Source organism: Mesoplodon bidens (genome assembly GCF_964165515.1).
Source record: "Mesoplodon bidens genome assembly, chromosome: 4".
Classification (NCBI taxonomy): Eukaryota; Metazoa; Chordata; class Mammalia; order Artiodactyla; family Ziphiidae; genus Mesoplodon; species Mesoplodon bidens.
Genome location: NC_138160.1, coordinates 91,979,221 through 91,991,094, shown reverse-complemented (window position 1 = coordinate 91,991,094; position 11,874 = coordinate 91,979,221). Strand labels below are relative to the sequence as shown.

The 11,874-nt window shown below is 34.8% G+C and overlaps 1 protein-coding gene across 1 annotated transcript in view; it reads left to right on the top strand.

Annotated features, from left to right (window-relative positions):
* Positions 1-7,999: 7,999 nt before the first annotated feature.
* TMEM232 (transmembrane protein 232) overlaps positions 8,000-11,874 on the top strand; it is a gene marked incomplete at its 5' end in the record, with an annotated part of 246,626 nt that continues 242,751 nt past the window's right edge. The window contains 1 exon segment of the mRNA XM_081230450.1: positions 8,000-8,067. Coding sequence (XP_081086576.1) covers positions 8,000-8,067 — 68 coding nt within the window.

The following is an 11,874-nucleotide window of genomic DNA, read 5'->3' as shown; positions in this document are numbered from 1 at the left end:
CTCTGAGAGAACATCTCAAGAGACCTAGGAGGAAACTGCAAGGCTTTTTTTTTTATGGTCTAGCTTCCTATGTCCCAGAGTATTATTTCTGCCATACTGTGTCAGTCAAACAAGTCACTAAGTTAAGCCCAGATTCATGGGGAGAGTGAGTTAGATTCCATCTCTTGTGGGATAGTGACAAGGCCACATTGCAGAACAATGCACAGTATGGGAGGTATTGTTGTACCATTCTGAAAAATGGAATCTGCTACGCTGAGTTTTGATACATATATACACCCATGTTACCCCCAATATAAAACATTTCTATTCAGTCCCTACTCCAGTACTACTTCCCATCCTCTTGTGGATCATCACCATGTAATTGTTGTTGAACTTCATGTATATGGAATCATGCAGTGTGTACACTTTTCTGTTTTGCTTCTTTCATTCAGTGTAATATTTTTCACTCAATGTTTTTTTTGTTGCATGTAGCAGTAATTTTTGTTTTTTTTACTACTGGGAAGAATCCTATCACATAAACATATCACAAATTTGTTTATCCATTCTCTTACTGATGGATGTTTGAGGTGTTTCCAGTTTGAGACTATTGTGAATAATATTCCTATAAACATTCTTGTACATGTCTTTTTGTAACATTGTTTTCATTTCTTTTGGAATGAGATTTCCAGGTCAAAGGATAGGTATGTGATTAACTTTCTAAGATGGAAATAGATTTCCAAAGTGGTTATGGCTTATTTTCACTCCTATCAGCAACGTATGAGAGTTCCATTGTTTTACACCTCACAAAACCTGGTACTGTCAGTTTTCAAAAAAAATTTAGCTGTTCTATTTGAAGTGAAGCAGAATTTAATTGTGGGTCTAATTTGAATTTTCTTGAAGATTAGTGATTTTGAGCATACTGACTTTGTTGATTTTCTCTGTCAGATTTTGTTCTGATATCATTAATTTCTGTTTTTAAGAATTCTCTTCCACTTTGGGGGAGTATATCTTGCGGTTATTTTTCCTGTAACTTTTGTTAGCTAATGAATTTTTAACCTTTCTTTGTTGTTAGAGATAAGTGTTTAACATTTCCTCTGAAGTGCCACTTTTGTTGCACTTCACAGGTATTTATATGTAACGTTTTTATTATCATTTAGTTTTAAGTGTTTTTGAAATTCCGTTTTTTTTGTTTTGATCCACAGGTGACTTAGAATTGTTTTTTATTTCCAATATATGACTTAGAATTGTTTTTTATTTCCAATATATGGAGAGTTAATTTATCTTTTTATTACAATTTTCTAATTTAACTGTGTTTTGATATCAGGATTATAATCTACTCATGTAGATTACCTACTCTTTGTAATTTAAGACTTGCTTTAGACTAGAATTTTTAGATAATTGTACTTGTGTGCTTGGGAAAAATGATATTCTCTAATGATTGAATGCAGAATTCTGTGTGCATCATATTAATTATACTATTTAAATCTTCTATACCTTCTGATTTTCTTTTTGTTGCCTACTGGACTTACAAATAGTTAAGAAAGCATAGCTCACACTACATTTTACTAATTTATTTTCTCAGAGCCACACTGGCTAACTATCAATACTTCTTTCTCTACCCATATACAACCAATTCCTAATAGCCTTTCATTTCCCCCTGTACATTAGCTCAGGGTTTTTTCCCTTATAATTTCTTGGATTTCAATATTCCTTCTTAGTCCTATGAAGTTGTTTTTAAAGACAGGATCCAAAGCCTATGTTAATTGGTCATCTTTTCTGGAACTGAAACCCATATCACTAATTTTTCTATATTAATTGTTTATTCATACATCTTTTTTAATTGAATGTAATCTATATTTTGTATGTGCAGATTCTTCTGAGATTTTTATGCAAGTATTTTTCAAGTAAATATACTGTTCCTCTTTTCCCATGTTTATGCCTCTTTTTTCCTTATATTTTTGTTGGCTAGGACTACCTATAAAATGTTGAAGAGTGGCAATAATAATGGATATTCTTGTGTTGTTCTTGGCTTTTTAGATAAAGCTCCTAAAGTTTTCTTGTTAATTATCATGATTCTTTTAGTTTGTCCTAGATACCTTTAATTAAATTGAGTAAAACTCCTAATCCTAACTTGTAGAGTTTTTGTTTGTTTTTATAATCATGAGTGGAAACTGGATTTAATTGAATTATTCTTTGGCATATATAAAAATATTTTCTACTTTTTTGCCTTAAATCCATCAATGTTATAGTCTACAACAATAGATTTTATAGTATTAAATTATCTTCACTCTGTTGAGACTAACCTTCCTCTGTTATAAAGAACTATTTTTTATTGGTATTGCTGGATTTGGTTTCCTTAAGAATTTTTGCACCTATGTTAATAGGTAAGATTTCCCTATGAATTTATTTTCCCATACTGACCCAGATCCTGTAACTTTGGATGATCTAAAAATTTATTTCTTTTTGTATAAAATCTGATAATATTGTTGAAACTCTAAAAAGGCATAAAAATAGTAACATTATGAAAAGCCTTAGAAAGTTATTCTGGAGAGAAAGAATGAGCATAAGAGTAAAAACGACAAACTAAATAATTTTATTAGCAGTTTTAAAGTAGTTTTTGTTCAAGTGTTCTGGTTATTCTTTTGGTGTTAATGTTAGATATTATGTCTTTTTTTGGTTTATTAACATTTAGAGTAAATTTGATATATAGCATATACTATATCTATATATAAATATGGTGGCCTTGTGATTTTTAGTTAAATGCTGAGAAAAATTGATTAAATCTATGTAATTGTGAACCAGTACTTTAAAATATTTTATTATAGGGAATTCCTTGGTGGTGCAGTGGTTAGGACTTGGTGCTTTCATTGCCAAGGGTCAGGGTTCAATCCCTGGTCGGGGAACTAAGATCCTGCAAGCCTCATGGTGTGACCAAAAAAAAAAAAATATATATATATATGTGTGTGTGTGTGTGTGTGTGTGTGTATGTGTCTATATATATATATATATATATATATAGACACATACACACACATATATGATTATAAAAGCTTAAAATCATGCAGAAAAGAAAAGTTGGGAGACTAGTAGATGAATCCCCATTTACTTTTAAGCCAGATTTAACAATTATCAATTCTATCCATACTTTGTATTAATTATGTAATAATTTTGTCTAAAGTGTTTATTACTTAACACATTTATATGATTAGTTAGAAGAGTATTACACAAAGAACAAATAGTAATGAGCTGTACTCTCCACTTGGATAATAAGGACAGAAGACACTTTTATATTCATATTTATGTTTACATTACATTTATATTATAGATGAGGAAACTGAGGCATCTGAAAGTTAAGTAATTTGCACAGTAACAGACATAATCTGTGCTGGAAACAGAATTTAAAGTAAGCTGTTGATTCCTGCACTTGCACACTTATCTATTACTGATAAGGAGATTTCACAGAGGCAGGGAGACAAGCCAAGGGACGAATGTCATAATAAATGAAAACGACATTTATTTCTAGAAGGGATGGTAGACAGAGTCAGTAACTATAGAAGGATCAATGAGATCAGTACTGAAAAACTCATAATTGAATTGTCCACCTGGAGATGATTGTCAGCCTTGGAAAGATTATCTCAGCATTGGGATAACAGAATTCCAGACGTGTTTTGTGCACTGGAATAAATATAAGGGTAAATATCATTTAATATAAAAATAACGTCTGATGTAAGTAAAAGGTAAAACAAGCTGTTTATTTGCCCACTTCAGATAAATATGCAAGGTAAATATTCACAATCTATTTAAATTATTGAAAATCACCTCTGGAAGGTGGTAGAGAAAACATGAATCACTGCAGATCATACTCTTTAGTGGAATGCTGTATATGCTAAGAAATTAGAGCAAGAGAAGAGGCAGGTCTTAGAATAGTTGATGTCAAAAATGATGATTTTTTTAAAATTAATTAATTTATCTTTGGCTGCGTTGGGTCTCCGTTGCTGCGCGTGGGCTTTCTCTAGTTGCGGTGCGCAGGCTTCTTATTGCTGTGGCTTTTCTCGTTGCACAGCACAGCCTCTAGGCGCGCGGGCTTCAGTAGTTGTGGCTCGCGGGCTCGAGAGCTCTAGAGTGCAGGCTCAGTAATTGTGGCACATGGGCTTAGTGGCTCCACAGCACATGGGATCTTCCCAGACCAGGGCTCGAACCCGTGTCCCCTGCATTGGCAGGCGGATTCTTAACCACTGTGGCACCAGGGAAGTCCCTGATTTTTTTTTTTTTAACCTTTCTTTTCAGAATTTGAGGGAAGACTTTATCTAAAAAGATCAATTTTAAGATCTTTTGATCCAGTCTTTAAGATCAGTTTTATTCACATAAGATTTTGTTTCCATTTCAATCCACAAACTCGGTCAGTACCCTGCATCTTTGGGTACCATAGAGAATAAAAGGATATTTAAATTGTAAAGATCTATTTAACTTATAAAAAAGCTCATTTTTACATTTACATCACATTTTGCTAATTCAGGAAACATGATTATTTCTTGACAGTGATCTAAATGTGAAATAATCCAATTTAACAAGTCCATTTTAATCTCTTTACATTTAATTGTGATTTCCCAGCAGTATAAATGAAATGAGTTTTTGTATTTGATAGCATAAAACTAAAAATAATTTGGCCTCACTTTAATTTTCTATTCCTGTTTTAAGGTGATCTGGGTGTTACTGGCTCTGGTCCTTGGACTCTTAAATCAATAGAAATTGATGAGGCCAGATGAAGAATTCAGGCAGCACAAGGGAGTGAAAACAAAAACAGGCGCCCTTGCTCACTTTCCCAGAGGAGGGCGGGCAGGTTCCTTAAGTGGGGTGAGGGTTAGGGGCGGACCCGTGGGTGGGGCTGGAGGGGTGGCTTAGGTCGTCTGCCCACCCCCTTGGTGGTGCTGTGTGCAGGGATCATGCATGGGTACCCTGCTTTTCCTCTTGGCACCTCAGAGATGACAGTTGATTTGTGGCCTTTTTGTATCTAATTGTTCATAATTTGCCCCAAATGTGCATGCATGCGGTTATTTTTAGTCCCTTATAATTTCTTTGTATTCTTTTGCTGGAGATGTTTGTCCAGGTGCAAGCACTGCAGTGAAGGGTACCAGGTCCCCCACTGTCTCATAAGGTTACTAAAGAGCATGAGATAGGCAACTGTGTTTGTCCCCTTCTATACAATTCGGAAGTCAACATCACTACATATAACTGTCCTGAGGAGGCATAAAAATGGTACAGATGATCTCTCCTGTAGGCTTTAATAAATGGTTCAAAAAACCATTTTATCAAATAGTGTATTAGAAGCTGAATGTTTTAGCTTGACTAATGATTAATATGTGTGACTCTGGTTATATTAATACAGTGCAAAAAAGCCCTGCTGCACATATGATCATAGTAACAATAACAATTCCTTGATGATGACTTAAGGTTTTGGAAGGTACTGAGAATTTGAAGAATATTCTTATGGAAAGACTAAAACTTTTGTGAAAGTTGATAACATTTTTATGTTCTATTTTTTGAGGGTTTTTTTTTGGCGGGGGGAGAAGGGAAGTCATTTTAAATCTTATTTTCTTTGTTTAGTTACCTGACTGAGCGTTTAATTCCAATATCTCTATGGGTGACATTTCTGAAGACTTTGATCTTTTCTTTTCGGAAATTTGAGATTATTTGGTTACTGTTTCTTTTACTCTTAGTCAAAAGCAATCATAACTAATAAAATACATTAGGGAGTCTTATTATCTCTCTCATATATCACAGTACTATTCAAATAGTGGTTCGTAAACTAGTGTTCATTAAGCACTTTTACTCCCAAGGTAGGTACTCCTAAGATACGCCAGAAATCGAAAGTAAGCATGTCTTTTACAGCAATTTGACATTTTCTACCCATCCAGTCTGGGGAAGTCTCATCAACAGGGTGTTGTGGAACTTGCATGTTGAGTAGATGGTGCGAATACCCACCACTTTTACCCACAGATGTGAGGACTCTTTGGATAGTAGGTTCAGTGATCAAGGGAGAATTTCTAAAATAATTAGTCTCTAACTTTTGCAATTTCAAAAAGTATGACTAATCATAGTCAGTCCTCTGAAATATATCAGGAGACAGCTAAAAGCTCTAGGTCAATATGCCTAACACAAGCACATAAAGACCCATTTGCCTTCAATTCACTTTCCCATCAATTATTTTCCTCTGGGTGGCCTGTACTTTTTACTTTCTATTCATTTGGCATTAAATGTTTTAAATTTATCTAAGAGTATGTCTGACTGACGTTTGTATTTCTAAGCTCTATTTCTGAAATATGTAATGTTTTATGAGTGCTGGGGTTCCTTCGTCTTTTGCAGAGTTTGTCTACCTAGTCTACTTAAACATCTATCTTCATAATTTTATATGATTCATAATGAATACTTATGTACTTATGTAATTTGTAACATTTATTACTAGATTTATCAAATTGTTTCTACATCTTTATTCTGTGTTTACATGTATTTTATCATGAATTCATTAATAATTGTTTGCAGTTATTTTCCTAAGTGCCTTTTAAGATGAAAATATTCAATGTGATGTTAACTGTTAAAAAAAAGAAACTCCTGAATATATCAATCCTACTTGAAAATAACTTGTATTTTATATTAAAGTTAGGCCAACTCTGAATGATATTCCTGTAATAGCTCAGTGCAGCTGCTGACTTAAAAATGCATTTGCTCTATATCCTAATGGATACAGATTATAAGAAGCAGACCTTGCTGTAACCAATAGCAATAAAAAATGATGTATTATGTTTATAATCTGTTTTGCTGGATATTTTCCCATTGCCCCTCCAGATCTACCTTCCATCCTTCTCCACTTTGCCCTGAACCTTCTGGCTTCTAGTTTGGTTTAGCAAATGGGAAACACAGGTAGATGACTGGAGTGGAGTGCAGGAAGGCTCCTTCTTAGCAGGCAGCCTCAAATCAGTTGCATCTCTCCACCAAAGGCCAAAGATTTTTATTAAGCACCACTCTCCTACAGCTGTTCTTTCTGGGTCTCTGTTCCCCTTAGTCCCGAGAGTAGTGACAGTTCACCCTCTTCTTGCCTACCCCTGAGGATGGCACCATCTTGGGTTTTTTTAAACTATATATTTTTTTCTTGAATAACTCTGCCCACATCTTTGGAAAGTCTCTTTATTCAGTTACCCCATTTGAGGGTGCTGTTTCCTGCCAGAACCTTGACTCATCAGTTTTAAAAATTGGCTATCTTAAAAAATGAAATGAAAAATAATTCAATGTAAGTATGACTATCCAATTACTTCATTACGTGTTTGATACTCTGCTAAACACAGGTAGTATGTCCTAGTTTTGGTCATACTCATAAATGTGCTCAGATATACTTCAAGAGGGAAATAAATCTGGATGTGAAAGCAAGCAGAGGAAGCGTAATCTAAATGGCAAAAAACAGACATAAAAAGTACTTTACCATGCTTTCTGTTTTTTTTTAAATTTACTTGTAATCTAATGATTATCACAAGCACTTAGGTAAAGCTTCCCATATACCAGGTTCTTTTCTAACCAATCTACATACATTGAGCTATTTATTTATTCCCACAACTCTATAAGGAGGTACTATTCCCATTGTACAAGTGAGGAGACAGTCACAGTTAAGTAAATCAGTTAGTCTGGTTGTATTCTCTTAACTACTATGCTGTGCTGTTCTTTCAGTGGTTTTGCTGATAAAACTGTTAAGTATAATAAAGACTGAATATTATATGAAAGGATAAGTTTATAATAGTAACATCATAGAAATAACATGGACTTTCAGTTCAAAGTTGGGTTTGACTCCTAGGTCTGACAGTTTAAATTCTTCCTTAATATAATTTTGCCTTTAAGCTTGATTTTTTTTTTTGTTGCCACCCTTTTCCCCATAAATCATGAATTTGTGTGACGTGCATTATTTGGTACTGTGAGTGCATTTGTATTCTAATATAAAATTTAATATTTCTCTTTAGGTTTACGATCTGTGAACATGCCTGCTAACAAATCATCTGTGATTAATAAATATGGAGTAGTATCTTCCGCTTATGAAAAATCAAAGTAAGTTTGAAAAAAATTTCATATTGTTAAAGTAGTAGACCCATATATATTGTAGAATTTAGAAGGTTACAGAAAATTGAACAGTAAAAAATAATCACTCATAGTTCGATATCTAAGAATAAAAATGTTAAGGTTTACTATTTTATAAATAAATAGCTTTGGAATGATTTTTTGTAATGATTATTTGTAAAGATCATATATTTATAAAATTTTGAATTCTATACTTTTTAAACTAAGCATTTTTTCTATAATCAGTGTTTTTTTTAAATTAGTTAATTAATTTTTGGCTGCGTTGGGTCTTTGTTGCTGTGCGTGGGCTTTCCCTAGTTGCGGTGAGCGGGGGCTACTCTTTGTTGCAGTGCGTGCGCATCTCTTGCAGTGGCTTCTCTTGTTGTGGAGCACGGGCTCTAGGCACGTGGGCTTCAGTAGTTGTGGTGCATGGGCTTAGTGGTTCCAAGGCATGTGGGATCTTCCCAGATCAGGGCTCAAACCCGTGTCCCCTGCATTGGCAGGTGCATTCTTAACCACTGCGCCACCAGGGAAGTCCCTATAATCATAGTCTCTCTTTTTTTAAAAATTAATTAATTAATTTTAAACTTTTTTATTGGAGTATAATTGCTTTACAATGGTGTGTTAGTTTCTGCTTTATAACAAAGTGAATCAGTTATACACATACATGTGTTCCCATATCTCTTCCCTCTTGCATCTCCCTCCCTCCCACCCTCCCTCTCCCACCCTCCCTCTCCCACCCTCCCTCTCCCACCCCTCTAGGTGGTCACAAAGCACAGAGCTGATCTCCCTGTGCTATGCGGCTGCTTCCCACTAGCTATCTATTTTACGTTTGGTAGTGTATATATGTCCATGCCACTCTCTCACTTTGTCACAGCTTACCCTTCCCCCTCCCCATATCCTCAAGTCCATTCTCTAGTAGGTCTGTGTCTTTATTCCTGTCTTACCCCTAGGTTCTTCATGACATTTTTTTCTTAAATTCCATATATATGTGTTAGCGTACGGTATTTGTCTTTCTCTTTCTGACTTACTTCACTCTGTATGACAGACTCTAGGTCCATCCACCTCACTACAAATAACTCAATTTCGTTTCTTTTTATGGCTGAGTAATATTCCATTGTATACATGTGCCACATCTTCTTTATCCATTCATCCGATGATGGACACTTAGGTTGTTTCCATCTCCTGGCTGTTGTAAATAGAGCTGCAATGAACATTTTGGTACATGACTCTTTTTCAATTATGGTTTTCTCAGGGTATATGCCCAGTAGTGGAATTGCTGGGTCATATGGTAGTTCTATTTGTAGTTTTTTAAGGAACCTCCATACTGTTCTCCATAGTGGCTGTACCATTTTACATTCCCTCCAACAGTGTAGGATGGTTCCCTTTTCTCCACACCCTCTCCAGCATTTATTGTTTGTAGATTTTAAATCATAGTCTTTTAATTTGCCATAATAATCCATGAAATGCATGAGAGAAAGTATTCAATAACTACTGAACTGTGAAGCATTTTAGTTATTTCTAAGTGCTTGTCTATTTCAAATTAAACCACGATAGAATATTTTTCTGCATTTCAAATTATTTCCTTGGGATAAAGTTTCTGAAATTAAGTTACTAGATCAAAGTTTGTTGATAATTTAAAAATTGATTGTGATTTTAAGAAATTTTTACAAACTTAAAGAACATGATAGAATACATAATAAAACTTATGTGTTGACATATTGTTATGTTTGATTCCAATATTTTTCTTTAATAAAGAATAGATCAGCAGATAAACTTGAAGCTCTTTGACCACATGTCCTTCCAATTATAATAATTGTGGCATATATTATTTCCATTCATTTTTGTACTTTAACATACAAGAATGGAAAATTGCATTTTCCTGGGCTTCCCTGGTGGTGCAGTGGTTAAGAATCCGCCTACCAATGCAGGTGACATGGGTTTGAGCCCTGATCCGGGAAGATCCCACATGCTGCAGAGCAGCTAAGCCCGTGCGCCACAACTACTGAGCCTGCGCTCTAGAGCCCGCGAGCCACAGCTACTGAAGCCTGCTTGCCTAGAGCCCGTGCTCTGCAACGAGAAGCCACCACAATGAGAAGCCTGCGCACCGCAATGAAAAGTAGCCCCTGCTCGCCGCAACTAGAGAAAGCCTGCGCGCCGCAACAAAGACCCAACACAACCAAAAAATAATAATAATAACTAAAAAAATTGTATTTTCCAGTCTGTCTCCTAAAGTACATAACTAGGAATGGAATTGTTGTATATGCCATTTAGTAAACAGAACTTATTAGTTCTGTCTAATGATTAGTCATTTTTTATTTTGGTTATAAAATCTGTCTCTACCACAAGATCATGTAGATATTGTTATACATCATTTTTAAAAAAATCTTACTGTTTTATCTTTAATACATATGGAAATGATTTTTGTTAGTGGTGTTAAGCGCAGGTCCAGTTTCCCTTTTCTTAATGTACATACCAGCTTGATCAACGCCATGTATTGAAAAGAACCTCCTTCTTCACTATTTCTCTAGTACAACAGTTATGTAAATCAAGTGTCCACATATAGTGGGTATGTTTCTGGGCTCTCTTTTCTGTTTCACTGGCCTCTCTTTTTAATATTAATACCACACTACTTTAATGACTGTCACTTAGTGATAACATTTAATAGTCAACATAGATTTTTCCAAGTTTCTTCTTCTTCAGTGATATCCTGCATATTCTATTTAAAAATTTAAAAAAAATTATTGAGGTGTAGTTGACTGCAATATTAGTTTCAGGTGTAGAACATAGTGATTCAAAATTTTTAGAGATTATACTGCTTTTAAAGTTTTTTTATTTATATTCCCTGTGCTGTACAATATATCCTGGTAGCTTATTTATTTTATACATAGTAGTTTGTATGTCTTAATCCCCTACCTCTATCTTGCCCCTACCTCCTTTCTTCTCCTCACTAGTAATCTCTAGTTTGTTCTCTATATCTGTGAGTCGGTTTCTGTTTTGTTACGTTTATGTTTGTTTTATTTTTTATTCTCCAAATATAAGTGATAACATACAGTATTTGTCTCTCTCTGACTTATTTCACTAAGCATAATAACCTCCAGGTTCATCCGTGTTGCAAACAGCAATGTTTCATTAATTTTTATGGCTGAGTAGTAGTCCATTATATGTATATACCACATATTCTTTATCCATTCATCTATTGATGAACACTTAGGTTGCTTTCATATCTTGGTTGTTGTAAATGCTGCCAGTGAACATTGAGGTGAATGTATCTTTTCAAATTAGTATTTTGGGGGAATTCCCTGGTGATCCAGTGGTTAGGACTCTGCGCTTTCACTGTCAAGGGTGCGGTTCCGTCCCTGGTTGGGGAACTAAGATCCCACAAGCCGCGTGGGTTGGCTAAAAAAAAACCAAACAAAAAAAAAAAACAAAAGAAAAACCAAACAATGCCAGAACAAGTCAGTGTTTTCATTTTCTTTAGATGTATACCTGGGAGTGGAATTGCTTGATCATGTGGTAGTTCTTCTTTTAGTTTTTTGAGGAACTTCCACATTGTTTTTCACAGTGGCTGCACCAATTTACATTCCTACCAACATTGTACAAGGGTTTCCTTTTCTGCACATCCTCGCCAACATTTGTTATTTGTGGTCTTTTTGATGATAGACATTCAGACAAGTGTGAGGTGATACCTCATTGTAGTTTTGATCTGCATTTCTCTGATTAGGGCTATTAAGCATCTTTTCATGTGCCTGTTGGCCATCTGTATGTCTTCTTTGGAAAAATGTCTGTTCAGGTCTT